This window comes from Oncorhynchus keta, chromosome 8 (assembly GCF_023373465.1).
Source record: "Oncorhynchus keta strain PuntledgeMale-10-30-2019 chromosome 8, Oket_V2, whole genome shotgun sequence".
Lineage (NCBI taxonomy): Eukaryota > Metazoa > Chordata > Actinopteri > Salmoniformes > Salmonidae > Oncorhynchus > Oncorhynchus keta.
Genome location: NC_068428.1, coordinates 48879596 through 48899038, shown reverse-complemented (window position 1 = coordinate 48899038; position 19443 = coordinate 48879596). Strand labels below are relative to the sequence as shown.

The 19443-nt window shown below is 42.2% G+C and overlaps 2 protein-coding genes across 5 annotated transcripts in view; one reads left to right on the top strand and one right to left on the bottom strand.

The window, feature by feature from the left end:
• Positions 1-7189, bottom strand: part of nbas (NBAS subunit of NRZ tethering complex) — a 384598-nt gene extending 377409 nt beyond the window's left edge. For both annotated transcript variants that reach the window (XM_052524617.1, XM_052524618.1), the window contains exons 1-6: positions 7052-7189; positions 6514-6565; positions 1936-1972; positions 1659-1736; positions 738-785; positions 494-537 (exon numbers count right to left, since the gene is read on the bottom strand). In XM_052524617.1, the coding sequence (XP_052380577.1) occupies positions 494-537; positions 738-785; positions 1659-1736; positions 1936-1972; positions 6514-6565; positions 7052-7144 (352 nt within the window). In that variant the 5' untranslated portion in view covers positions 7145-7189. The remainder of the gene's footprint in view (positions 1-493; positions 538-737; positions 786-1658; positions 1737-1935; positions 1973-6513; positions 6566-7051) is intronic.
• Positions 7190-9227: 2038 nt separating this feature from the next.
• ddx1 (DEAD (Asp-Glu-Ala-Asp) box helicase 1) overlaps positions 9228-19443 on the top strand; it is a 60546-nt gene continuing 50330 nt past the window's right edge. For all 3 annotated transcript variants that reach the window (XR_008141726.1, XM_052524616.1, XM_052524614.1), the window contains exons 1-7: positions 9228-9310; positions 9435-9486; positions 11118-11181; positions 11274-11303; positions 13187-13283; positions 17204-17251; positions 17387-17470. Coding sequence is in view for 2 of the 3 variants with exons in the window: in XM_052524616.1 (XP_052380576.1) it covers positions 9295-9310; positions 9435-9486; positions 11118-11181; positions 11274-11303; positions 13187-13283; positions 17204-17251; positions 17387-17470 (391 nt within the window). In the remaining variant the exon portion in view is untranslated. The remainder of the gene's footprint in view (positions 9311-9434; positions 9487-11117; positions 11182-11273; positions 11304-13186; positions 13284-17203; positions 17252-17386; positions 17471-19443) is intronic.

Below are 19443 nucleotides of genomic sequence, written 5' to 3'. Positions count from 1 at the left end.
GATCCCAGGGTGCTCTATGAGTAGTGAGTAGTGATCCCAGGGTGCTTTATGAGTAGTGAGTAGTGATCCCAGGGTGCTTTATGAGTCGTGAGTGATCCCAGGGTGGCAACACATATATTCTAAGTGAATGGGGTCTTTCTCCATTCTGATTGGTTCATATAGTGTTCAACCCAAAATATTTTTTTTGCACTCATTTCAGATAATTTCCACACTGATAAAAACAATCTAGGCCTTATGTTGGAACCAAATGTTGCAATTGTGATTTGAATTACAATTTAGAGCAAAACACTTTGGTGAACTAGTGGAATCATGGAGATAGATTCTAGGTTATTCTATAGTTAGAATATAACAGTGGGCACTTTGAATACAGTGTAATTTCACATGACAACAAATGAAAATGCCAGGGAGGAGTTATTGTGACAGGGTAGGAACCAAAGTGTTGGTAAGTGTTTCGTAGCATCACGTATTCCTCTTTGATTTAGAAGATACTTACCCTGACACTTCCCAATGACAGAGCCAAAGTCATCCCTCGTAGACCTGGTGGGGGAAAAAACAGAGAATAGAAAATACACAAATGTCACCTTAAAAAGGTCAAATGGACCTCTGTGTATTACAGATAGTCATACACAGCACCCGGCTGACTGGGAGGGTTTCTACTGAGTAGACAGAACATCTGATAAACTTTTTACAGTTGAGTCATTTTAGTTTAGAACGGACACAGTATCTCACATCATTACCTGATCTCCACACACTGGTCCTGAACCACAGCCAGCAACTTCCCATTACTGGAGAGAGGAGAGAGATTTAGGATTTCTAACCCCTAGGCTACCTGGGGCGGCAGGTAACCTAGTGGTTTAGAGCGTTGGACTAGTAACTGAAAGGTCTAAGATCGAATCCCCGAGCAGACAAGGTAAAAATCTGTCGATCTGCCCCTGATCAGGGCAGTTAACCCACTGTTCCTAGACCAGTTAACCCACTGTTCCTAGACCAGTTAACCCACTGTTCCTAGACCAGTTAACCCACTGTTCCTAGACCAGTTAACCCACTGTTCCTAGACCAGTTAACCCACTGTTCCTAGACCAGTTAACCCACTGTTCCTAGACCAGTTAACCCACTGTTCCTAGACCAGTTAACCCACTGTTCCTAGACCAGTTAACCCACTGTTTAGACCAGTTAACCCATTTACATTTACATTTACATTTAAGTCATTTAGCAGACGCTCTTATCCAGAGCGACTTACAAATTGATGCAAACACCTATGACAACCAGTGGAGCAGCCACTTGCATCTTCCTAGACCAGTTAACCCAATGTTCCTAGACCAGTTAACCCACTGTTCCTAGACCAGTTAACCCACTGTTCCTAGGCCGTCATTGAAAATAAGAATTTGTTCTTAACGGACTTGCCTAGTTAAATAAAGGCAAAAATAAAAAAAATAATAATTTAAATCATAAGACAAATTAAATCTGGCTAAATTAACCCTGATGGCTCCCTTGTGTTAAAAAAAAATAAAAAATAAATAAAAAAATAAACTTGGGTCTCAATTGCCGTCGAGGTCAAAATAAAAGGTCAAATAAACATAAACAAAGGTCAGAGGTTGAATTCATATGAATGTATGAAGGGCCTGGAGTGGTGCCTGCGTGTGTACTGTAATATATACCTTGCTAGCACCAGTTGCCAGTTGATCTGCTTGTTGGCCAGTCGGACCAGGCCAGGAGGTAGAGAGGAGCTAGAGGGACTGGTTCAAGATCACAGATACATCAGTCAGCTGTTACAAACCACAACAAGAGGAGCAACACAACAGCATAAACATTACTAAAGTCAATTTGACAAAAACTATATACGGTTTTACGAAGCTGGAAAGAGTTTCAGGTTACAGGGGTAAATAGTAATGAAATAGTTGATGAGTTTCGATGTGAGTAATATAAAGAGCTCACCTGTACCACAGGTAATGCAGGATGAACCTAAAAGGTCCTACAACAGACATGGAGAAGACATGGTGAGGAGTGGCTAGGATCACACATGTTGAAGTCCTAGCGTGTTCCAGCACATAGGTAAATGTTCAATTACCACCGAAATGGTGCCCCGTAGGGGCGTCGAGCCAAACCCAGTCAGAATTAATTAAATAGGCCTTCATTCATTTATTTAACTGTATTTTCATTGCAGATAAACCTCTCCTAATATAGCGGTAGTGTTTCCCCGAGGTGGGACCAGGTCATGTGACGCGGGACCAGGTCATGTGACGCGGGACCAGGTCATGTGACGCGGGACAAGGTCATGTGACGCGGGACCAGGTCATGTGACTCGAGTCCACACCTCTGGTGTTTATTACCAGGTCATGTCTATTGACGCGGGGCCAGGTCATGTGACCCGGGGGCCAGGTCATGTGACCGCCCGGGGCCAGGTCATGTGATTACCGCCCGCGGGGCCAGGTCATGTGACGCCCGGGGACCAGGTCATGTGACGCGGGACCAGGTCATGTGACGTGGGACCAGGTCATGTGACTCGAGTCTACACCTCTGGTGTTTATTAATGATGATAATCAGCTCACTTTGTCTATTAAACATTCTCCTCTTTCCAACTTCAAGTTTAAACCCGGGAGGCAAACCCGCTAGATTACCACCCCCCGGGCGGCTAACCCGCTAGATTACCACCCCCCGGGCGGCTAACCCGCTAGATTACCACCCCCCGGGCGGCTAACCCGCTAGATTACCACCCCCCGGGCGGCTAACCCGCTAGATTACCACCCCCCGGGCGGCTAACCCGCTAGATTACCACCCCCCGGGCGGCTAACCCGCTAGATTACCACCCCCCGGGCGGCTAACCCGCTAGATTACCACCCCCCGGGCGGCTAACCCGCTAGATTACCACCCCGGGCGGCTAACCCGCTAGATTACCACCCCCCGGGCGGCTAACCCGCTAGATTACCACCCCCCGGGCGGCTAACCCGCTAGATTACCACCCCCCGGGCGGCTAACCCGCTAGATTACCACCCCCCGGGCGGCTAACCCGCTAGATTACCACCCCCCGGGCGGCTAACCCGCTAGATTACCACCCCGGGAGGCTAACCCGCTAGATTACCACCCCGGGAGGCTAACCCGCTAGATTACCACCCCGGGAGGCTAACCCGCTAGATTACCACCCCGGGAGGCTAACCCGCTAGATTACCACCCCGGGAGGCTAACAAGGGGATTGATGGCAGATTTAAGAAGAAAAATAAAATAAATTAAAAAAAATCGGCAACCCTGTTACTTTATTTGGTATAGTCATTTTAAGAGGGACTGGCGAAACAAAATGTTTTGACTTTAAATCTTCATCATAGTTCAAATTCCTTACTGTTTTTAGCTGGAAATACCACTCAAACATTAAAACGTGCAGACTATATAATATATATATATATATTCATGATTTAACTATTCATTGTTGTCCTCCTTCATTCACTTTAAATGTGACTTAATTCAACATTCTAAAACCCCACCCTATTGTGACATCACTTCAAACCATTCACTGCAAATACAACATCACAACTTTAGACAAAGTAGACTTTAAATACAAATAATTACAGAATTTTTTTTTTTTAAAGGGCATGACACCTTTGTCTACTTCTGTGCTATTCAAATCTGTAAATAAGTACAGAAATATCTACAACCAATCAAGACTTCCAGCTGTTTTAGTAACTACACCAACTAATGTAGCTGTTGGATTAACAATGGAACTTGTGTGTTGGTGAATTTACTCTGGAGTGCCAGAGTGCACCTAGAGTGTGCAGCTCCGAGTGAGCTCTGGGCGTTGGTCAATTCAAAGTGTTTCGCTCTCTGACCACTCACTGGACACTCTGGCAGTAGGTGTGATCTGAGTGTCCACAACGGCACTCAGGTTCCCAGCTACTTCCAGACACAAATTATAGAACACCTCAATCTGACCATATTACTTCAGCAGAACTGGTTAGGTTGGTTTGTACTGTTATCCAGAGCGTTGGTGCAGGTAGATTTTGACATTGGCAGGTAAAGATGTGTATTTCACCAGCCATGTTGGTGGGTGGTCAGGGCTCCACAGTGCCAACATTTCAATCGCATTTGTGACTAAAAAGTCAAGTATGATCACAGGAAAAATAAATGCTGCAGTAAAGTTTTCAAAGTATTTCTGCCTGTTTTGTTTCATAGTTGGTCAATTAAATCGAACAAAGTCAAAGAACTAGGAATCCTATCTAGCCTTTCCCACCTCAACACTGCCTGACTGGGGGCTGTGTGCACCTGAAGAGCTGAGTGAAAGATTTGTTTTAATAAGTGCTGTGCACAGTAATAAAAGATGGAGTAATCTACTTGAAACTAAAGTCTAGACTTTGTCCTTGTGTTTCCGTTCTCATTGTTTTGTTCCACAAGTCGGGTCGTTTTTCTACGTTTTAATTTCACCTGCTAGAGAAGAGAAGACGAGGCGTTTACTAGTCAGACTCCATCTCACAGGCACGAACATGACTCCAATCGTGTTACCACGGTAACCTCCAGTGGTGGAAAAAGGACCCAGTTTTCATACTTCAGTAAAAGTTCAGATAAATTAATAGAAAAGGACTCAAGTAAAAGTAAAACTCACCCAGTAAAATACTACTTGAGTAAAAGTCTAAAAAGGTATTTGGTATTACATATACTTAGGTATCAATAGTACATTTAATTGATGAAAAAAAAAACTTGTGTATTAAAAGTTAAAGTATAAATCATATCAAATTCCTGATATTAAAGCTAAACCGGAGGGCATCATTCATCTTCAGTTTTTTAATTCATGAATAGCCAGGGTCACGCTCCAAAACTCAGACATAATTTACAAACAAAGCCTGTGTTTAGTGAGTCCTCCAGATCAGAGGCAGTAGAGATGACCAGGGATGTTCTCTGTTTAGTGAGTCCTCCAGATCAGAGGCTAGTAGGGATGACCAGGGATGTTCTTACTAAGCATTCAAAATGTAATGAGTACTTTTGGGTGTCAGGGAAAATGTATGGAGTAAAAATAAAAAAAATATCTTTAAGAATGTAGTGAAGTAAATGTTGTCAGAAATATAAATAGTAAAGTAATTTACAGATATTTTTTTGTTCTGACTTAAGTAGTATTTTAAAGTATTTTTACATGGTAACCTCCCACCCTTAAAGGGGCAGGTGAACATTTGTCTTATTGGTTAAAAGTTTAATTAATTATACCACATTACTTACGTCTTACTAATATTCCATTTATTGTTTTCGAAACATTAAAACATTTTTTTTTTGTTTGTCCTTTAGCGGCATAATCAGGGGCAGGTAGATTCTTCAAATCTGGGGCAGGTAGATTCTTCAAATCTGGGGCAGGTAGATTCTTCAAATCTGGGGCAGGTAGATTATTAAACTGTGAGGGGCAGGTAGATTATTAAACTGTGAGGGGCAGGTAGATTATTAAACTGTGAGGGGCAGGTAGATTCTTCAAATCTGGGGCAGGTAGATTCTTCAAATCTGGGGCAGGTAGATTCTTCAAATCTGGGGCAGGTAGATTATTACACTGTGAGGGGCAGGTAGATTATTAAACTGTGAGGGGCAGGTAGATTCTTCAAATCTGGGGCAGGTAGATTCTTCAAATCTGGGGCAGGTAGATTATTACACTGTGAGGGGCAAGATTCTTCAAATGTGGGGCAGGTAGATTCTTCAAATGTGGGGCAGGTAGATTCTTCAAATGTGGGGCAGGTAGATTATTAAACTGTGAGGGGCAGGTAGATTATTAAACTGTGAGGGGCAGGTAGATTCTTCAAATCTGGGGCAGGTAGATTCTTCAAATCTGGGGCAGGTAGATTCTTCAAATCTGGGGCAGGTAGATTCTTCAAATCTGGGGCAAGTAGATTCTTAAAATCTACCTGCCCCAGTGGCAGGTGGATCAAAATATGATTGTACTGCTGAGAAAAATTTAAAAACGTTTTTTCCCACGTTTACTGACACTGGTCTTATTCAACAGGCGTTGCGTTGCGCGTTCGTAAATTATTCAGTTATTCTGCGCTCTGGAACACTCAGATGAGAGTGAAATCAGAGTAGATTAACATAAACAGCATATAACACAACTTAAAGGGTTTAGCACCTTGGTCTACTTATCTGATATTCAAATGTGAAATCATAACAGTCATATCGATTTCCTCCACGAAAACACTAGTAACAACCACTTTTTCTTCATGGAAAATTAGCATTCATTTTATTTAACCTCTTGAGATGGGAAAACAATGTGTCGTATTAAAGTTGAACATGTGCTCTTTAAGACAGAATGTCAAAATTAGGTGAAAATAAAAAATACATAATTTAATACCAAGTTACACTTCTCAAGACGAGTAGGTCTAACGACCCAGCGGGCTCTGGTCAAACGTAATGCACTAGGGGAACATAGGGTGACTTGGGAGGAAACCTCGGGCTTGCTTCCAATACGATCATTATTTTCTTAACATGAATTTAAAAAGGGATACAGTATGAACAACCAGATCAGCGAGGGACAAAGATGCCTCGAGGATCCCGTCTTACCTGTCACAGCCTTGGCAATAACAGATGAACTGTGCTCCTTGTTGCCTCGCAACTGCAAATGGCAGAGAGTGACAGACTGTTATTTAGCTTTCTATACAAACCCTGAATTACAGTGTGATTGGGAATCAACCAATTTACACCAGTGTGATGATACTAGAGCCAAAACATCATCCCTGGACAAAGTACAGAATATGGTAACGTCAAGACAGCTAACTTAGCATCATCAACACACTCACAACAGACTAGTTAGCCAACGTTTGGAAAGTAAAAACAAAAATATAAAAATACAACTCAAACGCTGAAGTTAAACTCCTTTATCCTATAGATGTGTTTACGGTGACTGAATATTTAACTGCGCGTAATGTTGATTCAATGCCCGTCCATATAACCTGTTATCAGCCATGACTGAGTGGAAGATGTGTTGCGACGTGGCTAACCGTTACTAGCTAACGTTGCAGGGTGAGCAATCACTTCAACTTGACATTTCCGTCTATAAGTTATTAACAATGAACCGAATCCTTTTTTTTTTTGTACAAACCTGAGTGTCGGTCTCCGGTGGCCATTCCGTATTTATCAGTAAATCATACAAAATGTTCTCATCTTCCACGTCAATGTTGCTATCATCAGCCATGTTTACGTGGATAGTTGAGCCAAACTCTTGTCACAAACTACGGAATACAGGACGGTACAAAAAAGAGGACTGTTTAACGAAACGCGGTTTACTTTTCGGCAGTTTTACCAAAGACTATTATAACTAACCCAAGATAGAACAGTCGTTTCCAATGAGAGCAAATTAATCATAGTGGGCAGAACAAGCAAGTAAGAAATGTAGTCCACTCTGTTTGTTACATATTCTAGATCTGGAAACAGAAAACTGAATTTCAGATTAAATGTTTAATTGAAGAGAATATTTGCAGAATTTCGGCCAAAATCCTTCTCCGGCATCTTCTCCCACTGCCGGCCACTGGGCTTCCTCTCATCACCATATTTGGTAGTGAGCGGAAATGCTTCACATTTTTACATCGGGTGAAAAATCTGTCTAATTGTTCCATCTGTGTTTTTTTTTTTACCAAGAAGGCGGAGTTACAATTATTCAAATTATACACTGATTCATAAGACGTGTCAATGTTTTTAATATATGTGCCTCATATCAATGATAATGACCTAAAATGATAATGTTTTAAAAGTACTCACCCTATGGAAACTACATTAAAAAGCCAAAATAAACCATTCGTAGGAGCTACTACCGGTTCAAAAGATGCAGCAAAATGTCAGATTTACAGATGTACATTTACAAACAAAACACCACATTTTATTACCTTGCAAAAAAGAAACAAAAAGAAACTGAACTATATTTTAAGACAATTAAATACTCTGCCTCTGTTTATATTATAAATATGTGTATGACCCTTGTGTACTGTGATATTGTCCTCACATAGCAAAACTGCAGGCTAAAATTAAATCTAGACTTGGTTTCCTCTATCGTAATCGCTCCTCTTTCACCCCAGCTGCCAAACTAACCCTGATTCAGATGACCATCCTACCCATGCTAGATTACGGAGACGTAATTTATAGATCGGCAGGTAAGGGTGCTCTCTAGTGGCTAGATGTTCTTTACCATTCGGCCATCAGATTTTCCACCAATGCTCCTTATAGGACACATCACTGCACTCTATACTCCTCTGTAAACTGGTCATCTCTGTATACCCGTCGCAAGACCCACTGGTTGATGCTTATTTATAAAACCCTCTTAGACCTCACTCCCCCTCTCTGAGATATCTACTGCAGCCCTCATCCTCCACATTCAACGCACATTTTGCCAGTCGCATTCTGTTTAAAGGTCCCCAAAGCACACATCCCTGGGTCGCTCCTCTTTTCAGTTCGCTGCAGCTAGCGACTGGAACGGGCTGCAACAAACACTCAAACTGGACAGTTTTATCTCCATCTTTTCAGTCAAAGACTCAATCATGGCCACTCTCACTGACAGTTGTGGCTGCTTTGTGTGATGTATTGTTGTCTCACCTTCTTGCCCTTTGTGCTGTTGACTGGGCCCTATAATGTCTGTACCATGTTTTGTGCTGCGACAATGTTGTTGTTACGTTGTGGTGCTACCATGCTGTGTTGTCATATGTTGCTGCCTTGCTATGTTGTTGTCTTCGGTCTCTCTTTATGTAGTGTTGTCTCCCTTGTTGTGATGTGTGTTTTGTCCTATATATATATATATATATATATATATATATATATATATATATATATATATATATATATACACACACAATGATCGCCTACCAAAAGGCAAAAGGCCTCCTGCGGGTCGGGGGCTGCGATAATTATAATTATATATATATATATGTATATTATATATATTATTATTATGTATATAGATAAATTATCGCAGCCACCGACCCGCAGGAGGCCTTTTTGCCTTTTGGTAGGCGATCATTGTAAATAAGCATTTGTTTTTAACTGTCTTGCCTCGTTAAATAAATATGAAATAATTGTGTTCCCCATGTACGTTTTATATGGGTTTGTTTTAAAAACAAAAAACATATATTTTATAACAACCCCCCCCCCTTTTGGATTGGACTATGAATGAAGTAGTGGGATGTTTTCTTGTGTATCTATTTTTGTCTTTTGTATGTTTCATTTTTCCTTTTGCGCAATGGATTTGAAATTGTTTTCCAGTTCACTTCCCGTACAGTTGGTGGCGGCATGCACATTAAATTAGTGAGAAGAGACACGTCACATCCGGTTTTTTTTTTGTCAAAGTCGTTGGCAAATATGGCAGCGTTTTCTGGTAAGAAATGAAAATATATATTTTACCGTATTCTCACTGTTATCAGTACTTATCTATAAGTGAACGCATTTAAGATTGGTTTAAGCCCTTTTTCCTTCCAATAATGGTTCCCTTTCGTCCACAGAAATGGGCGTTATGCCTGAGATCGCCCAAGCAGTCGAGGAGATGGACTGGCTGTAAGTTATCCGAGGTTTTCTCTCTATGTCCATCACATCAATGGACTTGAGTTACGACCACTGAGCCTCCGAGTCGCTGTCACTCGATACTTGTAAAAACGTCAATCTTTAAACCCTTGCCGTGTACCTACCTATGTTTGACCTCTGTAGTTGCGTGAATTTTTTTTTGCTGAAAATCCATACTTGTTAATAAAACGTTTTGTTGTGTGTCTATTACCGACCACCGACTGTTTAGTCATATCGATTGACAGCGACTCGATGTGACCGGAGTTGCGCTCCGCCCGGTGTCCTCGCAACTCCACGGAGATGTTCATATGGAGAAACCCAACCAGCTTTAAGGGACTTTAGGCCACTGAGTTATGTAACGATAACCAGGGCGTTATGTCGTTAAATATATTCTCGTGTTGTTTTAACTACGTTAATACTAAACGTACATTCATGTCTCACCATGAATGTATGACACTCCTGTGCTCATTGGTTACGTTAAACATGCACACTAATAATTAGGATATGTAACGGATTGTGGCACAAGGCTGACTATCGCATTAGTTATGTAAACACTTTACTCTGCTTAGTTTAACCTGCGTAAATTCAAAATCTAAGTATGCATACGCCGATTAAAACAACCATTTTCGAATTAGGTCGCGTTAGTAAATTCCCTCCGGCCATCTACTCCGATTTCAGATCACTCGTTTGAATGTTCCAGATCCCAAAATAACTAATGAATTTATGAACGCTCAATACCCGTTAATACACCGTTAATAACGGTGTAAACAAACTACTCTATTCATCTGACTATACACAACCCTATTGCTATCGTGTGCATGTAACCATGTGTAGCCAATGCGAAATGGCTCGCTAGTCAGCGGGTGGTGCGCGCTGGGAGCGTTCCAATCGGCGACGTCGCTTGCTCTGACACCTTTTGTGGAGCAATGGGTAAACGCTGTTTCGAGGTGTGACTGTTGTCGATGTGTTCCTGGTTCGAGCCCGGGTCGGGGCGAGGGGACGGACGGTCTATACTGTTACACATGCTCAGATTCCCATCCCCAGCGTTGTGACTGTTGTCGATGTGTTCCTGGTTCGAGCCCGGGTCGGGTCGGGGCGAGGGGACGGACGGTCTATACTGTTACACATGCTCAGATTGCCGTACTGTTGTCGATGTGTTCCTGGTTCGAGCCCGGGTCGGGGCGAGGGGACGGACGGTCTATACTGTTACACATGCTCAGATTCCCATCCCCAGCGTTGTGACTGTTGTCGATGTGTTCCTGGTTCGAGCCCGGGTCGGGTCGGGGCGAGGGGACGGACGGTCTATACTGTTACACATGCTCAGATTGCCGTACTGTTGTCGATGTGTTCCTGGTTCGAGCCCGGGTCGGGTCGGGGCGAGGGGACGGACGGTCTATACTGTTACACATGCTCAGATTGCCGTACTGTTGTCGATGTGTTCCTGGTTCGAGCCCGGGTCGGGGCGAGGGGACGGACGGTCTATACTGTTACATGCTCAGATTGCCGTACTGTTGTCGATGTGTTCCTGGTTCGAGCCCGGGTCGAGGCGAGGGGACGGACGGTCTATACTGTTACACATGCTCAGATTCCCGTCCCCAGCGTTGACTGCTGATGGTTTGTTCCAGCCTCCCCACAGACATCCAGGCAGAGTCCATTCCGTTGATCCTGGGGGGAGGAGATGTCCTCATGGTGAGAAAAAGGCCGGTTCAACCTTAACTTATAATGACTCCTCCCACATTCCGTGTATTGACTCCACCTGTTGTTGATTCTGTTGTGTTCAGGCGGCAGAGACTGGGAGCGGTAAGACTGGGGTGAGTGTCGCGCCGGTCCTCCATATTGTCAAATCCAGCATCTACTAGAGGTCAGGGGGTCGCTGAAACATGTTCTACCATACAGTGTTATTGTCAAATCCAGCATCTACTAGAGGTCAGGGGGTCGCTGAAACATGTTCTACCATCCATACAGTGTTATTGTCAAATCCAGCATCTACTAGAGGTCAGGGGGTCACGCTGAAACATGTTCTACCATCCATACAGTGTTATTGTCAAATCCAGCATCTACTAGAGGTCAGGGGTCACGCTGAAACATGTTCTACCATAGTGTTATTGTCAAATCCAGCATCTACTTTAAAACAAATGAAACATTCCATTAGGCTCCTCTACCCCCCCCATTGTTGCCCATTCTCCTCCTTCACCCCCATTAGGCCCATTCTCCTCCTCTACTCCCCCCCCTAATTAGGCCCATTCTCCTCCTCCACCCCCATTAGGCCCATTCTCCTCCTCTACTCCCCCTAATTGCCCATTCTCCTCCTTCATCCCCCATTAGGCCCATTCTCCTCCTCTACCCCCTAATTAGTGCCCATTCTCCTCCTTCACCCCCATTAGAGCCCATTCTCCTCCTGAAACTCCCCCCTAATACAGTTATTAGACCCATTCTCAAATCCTTCACCCCCCCATTAGGGCCCATTCTCCTCCTCTACCCCCATTAGGCCCATTCTCCTCCTCTACCCTCCCCCCATTAGGCCCATTTCTCCTCTACCCTCCCCCCATTGCCCATTCTCCTCCTCTACCCCCCCATTAGGCCCATTCTCCTCCTCTACCCCCCCCATTAGGCCCATTCTCCAGCATCTACCCCCCCCCATTAGGCCCATTCTCCTCCTCTACCCCCCCATTAGGCCCATTCTCCTCCTCCACCCTCCCCCATTAGGCCCATTCTCCTCCTCTACCCTTCCCCCATTAGGCCCATTCTCCTCCTCTACCCTCCCCCATTAGGCCCATTCTCCTCCTCTACCCTCCCCCATTAGGCCCATTCTCCTCCTCTACCCCCCCATTAGGCCCATTCTCCTCCTCTACCCCCCCCCATTAGGCCCATTCTCCTCCTCTACCCCCCCCATTAGGCCCATTCTCCTCCTCTACCCCCCCCATTAGGCCCATTCTCCTCCTCTACCCCCCCCATTAGGCCCATTCTCCTCCTCTACCCCCCCCATTAGGCCCATTCTCCTCCTCCACCCTCCCCCATTAGGCCCATTCTCCTCCTCTACCCCCCCCATTAGGCCCATTCTCCTCCTCTACCCTCCCCCATTAGGCCCATTCTCCTCCTCTACCCTCCCCCATTAGGCCCATTCTCCTCCTCTACCCCCCCATTAGGCCCATTCTCCTCCCCTACCCCCCCCCCCCCCCATTAGGCCCATTCTCCTCCTCTACCCTTCCCCAGGTCCTTAGTGTACTATGTGTTTTCTGTCAATGTACTTGGTCAAATAATGGTTCATTAACAACTAGGGGGCCCGAACAATTATACTATTCTGTATTTTCTAGAATTCTGTTGTTTTCTATTCAGTTTTATTTCTCTCTCACAATATTACACTTATTTAATAGAGAAACCAGGGAAATGTATGTTCTGAGTCCATGTCAATGCTTCAATCACACCAAAAGACCAGTAATTTGTGCGTTTAGAGGATCGAGTTGTGTTTCTGTTGGGTCTACTGCTACAACACGTGTCATGGCAGAGTTTGAAAAACCAATTTCCACCGAATTGATATCTGTTAAAGACCTACTTGCCTCATTCCCACTCCCACTCTCTTTCCTCCCCTCTTCCCCTCCTCTCCTTCCCCTCCTCTCTTTCCCCTCCTCTCTTTCCCCTCCTCTCTTTCCCCTCCTCTCTTTCCCCTCCTCTCTTTCCCCTCTTCCCTCTCTAGGCCTTCAGTATCCCAGTGATCCAGATAGTGTATGAGACTCTGAAGGACCAACAGGAGGGGAAGAAGGGGAGAACTGCTGTGAAGACTGGTGGAGCAGGTATGATAGACAGACTGGTGGAGCAGGTATGATAGACAGACTGGTGGAGCAGGTATGACAGACAGACTGGTGGAGCAGGTATGACAGACAGACTGGTGGAGCAGGTATGACAGACAGACTGGTGGAGCAGGTATGACAGACAGATTGGTGGAGCAGGTATGACAGACAGAAAGACTGGTGGAGCAGGTATGACAGACAGAAGACTGGTGGAGCAGGTATGACAGACAGAAGACTGGTGGAGCAGGTATGACAGAAGACTGGTGGAGCAGGTATGACAGACAGAAGACTGGTGGAGCAGGTATGACAGACAGAAGACTGGTGGAGCAGGTATGACAGACAGAAGACTGGTGGAGCAGGTATGACAGACAGTAGACTGGTGGAGCAGGTATGACAGACAGACATATTTTTGCCATGTCATAAGTGCTTGAAGTGTACCGACGCTATCGGGTGCTAACTACAGCTAACTACAGCTAACTACAGCTAACACAGTCACATCACAGCTAACTACAGCTAACACAGTCACATCACAGCTAACTACAGCTAACACAGTCACATCACAGCTAACTACAGCTAACACACAGTCACATCACAGCTAACTACAGCTAACACACAGTCACATCACAGCTAACACACAGTCACATCACAGCTAACACACAGTCACATCACAGCTAACACACAGTCACATCACAGCTAACACACAGTCACATCACAGCTAACACACAGTCACATCACAGCTAACACACAGTCACATCACAGCTAACACACAGTCACATCACAGCTAACACACAGTCACATCACAGCTAACACACAGTCACATCACAGCTAACACAGTCACATCACAGCTAACCACAGCTAACACACAGTCACATCACAGCTAACACACAGTCACATCACAGCTAACACACAGTCACATCACAGCTAACACACAGTCACATCACAGCTAACACACAGTCACATCACAGCTAACTACAGCTAACACAGTCACATCACAGCTAACTACAGCTAACACAGTCACATCACAGCTAACTACAGCTAACACAGTCACATCACAGCTAACTACAGCTAACACACAGTCACATCACAGCTAACTACAGCTAACACACAGTCACATCACAGCTAACACACAGTCACATCACAGCTAACTACAGCTAACACACAGTCACATCACAGCTAACTACAGCTAACACACAGTCACATCACAGCTAACTACAGCTAACACAGTCACATCACAGCTAACTACAGCTAACACAGTCACATCACAGCTAACTACAGCTAACACAGTCACATCACAGCTAACTACAGCTAACACACAGTCACATCACAGCTAACTACAGCTAACACACAGTCACATCACAGCTAACTACAGCTAACACACAGTCACATCACAGCTAACACACAGTCACATCACAGCTAACTACAGCTAACACACAGTCACATCACAGCTAACTACAGCTAACACACAGTCACATCACAGCTAACTACAGCTAACACACAGTCACATCACAGCTAACTACAGCTAACACACAGTCACATCACAGCTAACTACAGCTAACACACAGTCACATCACAGCTAACTACAGCTAACACACAGTCACATCACAGCTAACACACAGTCACATCACAGCTAACACACAGTCACATCACAGCTAACTACAGCTAACACAGTCACATCACTAACTACAGCTAACACAGTCACATCACAGCTAACACAGTCACATCACAGCTAACACAGTCACATCACAGCTAACACAGTCACATCACAGCTAACACAGTCACATCACAGCTAACACAGTCACATCACAGCTAACACACAGTCACATCACAGCTAACACACAGTCACATCACAGCTAACACAGTCACATCACAGCTAACTACAGCTAACACACAGTCACATCACAGCTAACTACAGCTAACACACAGTCACATCACAGCTAACTACAGCTAACACACAGTCACATCACAGCTAACTACAGCTAACACACAGTCACATCACAGCTAACTACAGCTAACACACAGTCACATCACAGCTAACTACAGCTAACACACAGTCACATCACAGCTAACTACAGCTAACACACAGTCACATCACAGCTAACTACAGCTAACACACAGTCACATCACAGCTAACACACAGTCACATCACAGCTAACTACAGCTAACACACAGTCACATCACAGCTAACTACAGCTAACACACAGTCACATCACAGCTAACACACAGTCACATCACAGCTAACTACAGCTAACACAGTCACATCACAGCTAACTACAGCTAACACAGTCACATCACAGCTAACTACAGCTAACACACAGTCACATCACAGCTAACTACAGCTAACACAGTCACATCACAGCTAACTACAGCTAACACAGTCACATCACAGCTAACTACAGCTAACACACAGTCACATCACAGCTAACTACAGCTAACACAGTCACATCACAGCTAACTACAGCTAACACACAGTCACATCACAGCTAACTACAGCTAACACACAGTCACATCACAGCTAACACACAGTCACATCACAGCTAACACACAGTCACATCACAGCTAACTACAGCTAACACAGTCACATCACAGCTAACTACAGCTAACACACAGTCACATCACAGCTAACACACAGTCACATCACAGCTAACTACAGCTAACACAGTCACATCACAGCTAACTACAGCTAACACAGTCACATCACAGCTAACACACAGTCACATCACAGCCAACACACAGTCACATCACAGCTAACTACAGCTAACACACAGTCACATCACAGCTAACACAGTCACATCACAGCTAACACACAGTCACATCACAGCTAACACACAGTCACATCACAGCTAACTACAGCTAACACACAGTCACATCACAGCTAACTACAGCTAACACACAGTCACATCACAGCTAACACACAGTCACATCACAGCTAACACACAGTCACATCACAGCTAACACACAGTCACATCACAGCTAACACACAGTCACATCACAGCTAACACACAGTCACATCACAGCTAACTACATCTAACACACAGTCACATCACAGCTAACTACAGCTAACACACAGTCACATCACAGCTAACACACAGTCACATCACAGCTAACTACAGCTAACACAGTCACATCACAGCTAACTACAGCTAACACACAGTCACATCACAGCTAACACAGTCACATCACAGCTAACACAGTCACATCACAGCTAACTACAGCTAACACAGTCACATCACAGCTAACTACAGCTAACACACAGTCACATCACAGCTAACACACAGTCACATCACAGCTAACTACAGCTAACACAGTCACATCACAGCTAACTACAGCTAACACACAGTCACATCACAGCTAACTACAGCTAACACAGTCACATCACAGCTAACTACAGCTAACACAGTCACATCACAGCTAACTACAGCTAACACACAGTCACATCACAGCTAACTACATCTAACACAGTCACATCACAGCTAACTACATCTAACACAGTCACATCACAGCTAACTACATGCTCATTTGTATTTATATCCATTTATAATGATCATGATTTTTAAATGAATCTGGATCAGAGAGGCTTTTGGGATCGTCACTTCTGTTCCTTTGCGTGATGAAGATGAAGATGGTTACCAACGCATACGTATTGCACACATCAAGACTTCATCCCCCCCGCTAGGGGAGTACATGGGGAAATGTTCTCTACAGCCCCCCCCAGGGGAGATATCGTTTATATATTGACTGGCTGGGCTGTGGGACAGTGGATGGGCACATTAATTAAATAATTGGATCTGTTAACCAGTGTTTCCTGTGGAATGTGGCGATATAACTCCCTGCTATCAACCAATCAGCAACCGGGATCCAAACATGCTGTTTTTATAATGTCAGATACTGTTGTATTAGCAACCAAACGTTTGTCTGTGTTTCAGTGTTCAACAAATGGCAGATGAACCCGTATGACAGAAGCACAGCGTTCGGTGAGTCACAGGGCTCATTGTGTGTCTTCCTGTGGTGAGGGATGGTACATAGGATGGTAAACACGTTTTGATTTTAAACATGACATTTTACTGTTTTTACTCCTGGCCCCTCCTCCATCTTCTTCTCCTCTCCAGCCATTGGACCAGACGGACTGTGTTGTCAAAGCAGGGAGTTTAAAGAATGGCATGGCTGTCGCTCTACCAAAGCCATCACCAAGGGTAAGACACATACAATACAATACATACATACAATACATACAATACAATACAATACATACATACAATACATACAATACAATACATACATACCATACATACATACAATACATACATACAATACATACATACAATACATACATACCATACATACATACAATACATACAATACATACAATACATACATACAATACATACATACAATACATACATACAATACATACATACAATACATACAATACATACATACAATAAATACATACATACATACATACCATACATACATACAATACATACATACAATACATACATACCATACATACATACAATACATACATACAATACATACATACATACAATAAATACATACATACCATACATACATACAATAAATACATACATGCATACCATACATACATACCATACAATACATACTATAAATACATACTATAAATACATACAATAAATACATACAATACATACATACAATACATACCATACATACAATACATACATAAATACATACTATAAATACATACAATAAATACATACAATACATACATACAATACAATACATACATACATAAATACATACATACAATACATACATACAATACATACATACATACCATAAATACATACATACATACAATACATACATACAATACAATACAATACATACATACAATAAATACATACAATACATACAATAAATACATACATATCATACATACAATACAATACATACATACAATACATACCATACAATACATACCATGCATACATAAATATATACAATACATACAATATATACATACAATACAATACATACAATATATACATACAATACAATACATACCATACAATACATACCATACATACAATACATACAATACATACCATACAATACATACCATGCATACCATAAATACATACAATATATACATAAATACATACAATAAATACATACAATACATACATACAATACATACAATACATACATACAATAAATACATACCATACAATACATACATACCATACATACATACATACAATACATAAATACATACAATATATACATACAATACATACATACAATACATACCATACAATACATACCATACAATACATACATACCATACAATACATACATACAATACATACATACCATACAATACATGCATACATACATACATACAATACATACCATAAATACATACAATACATACATACCATACATACAATACATACATACATACCATACAATATATACATACATACCATACAATATATACATACATACCATACAATATATACATACATACATACCATACAATATATACATACAATACATACTATACATACATACAATAAATACATACAATACATACATACAATACATACATACCATAAATACAATAAATACATACAATAAATACATACATACATACAATACATACATACAATACATACATACCATACAATACATACATACATACAATACATACATACCATACATACATACATACATACAATAAATACATACAATACATACAATAAATACATACAATACATACATACATACCATACATACAATACATACATACAATAAATACATACAATACATACAATACATACATACAATACATACATACATACATACATACATACATACATACATACATACATACAATACATACATACAATAAATACATACCATACAATACATACATACCATACAATACATACCATACAATACATACATACATACAATACATACATACCATACAATACATACATACCATACATACAATACATACATACAATACATACATACAATACATACATACAATAAATACATACAATACATACATACAATACATACATACAATACATACATACAATAAATACATACAATACATACATACAATACATACAATACATACATACAATAAATACATACCATACAATACATA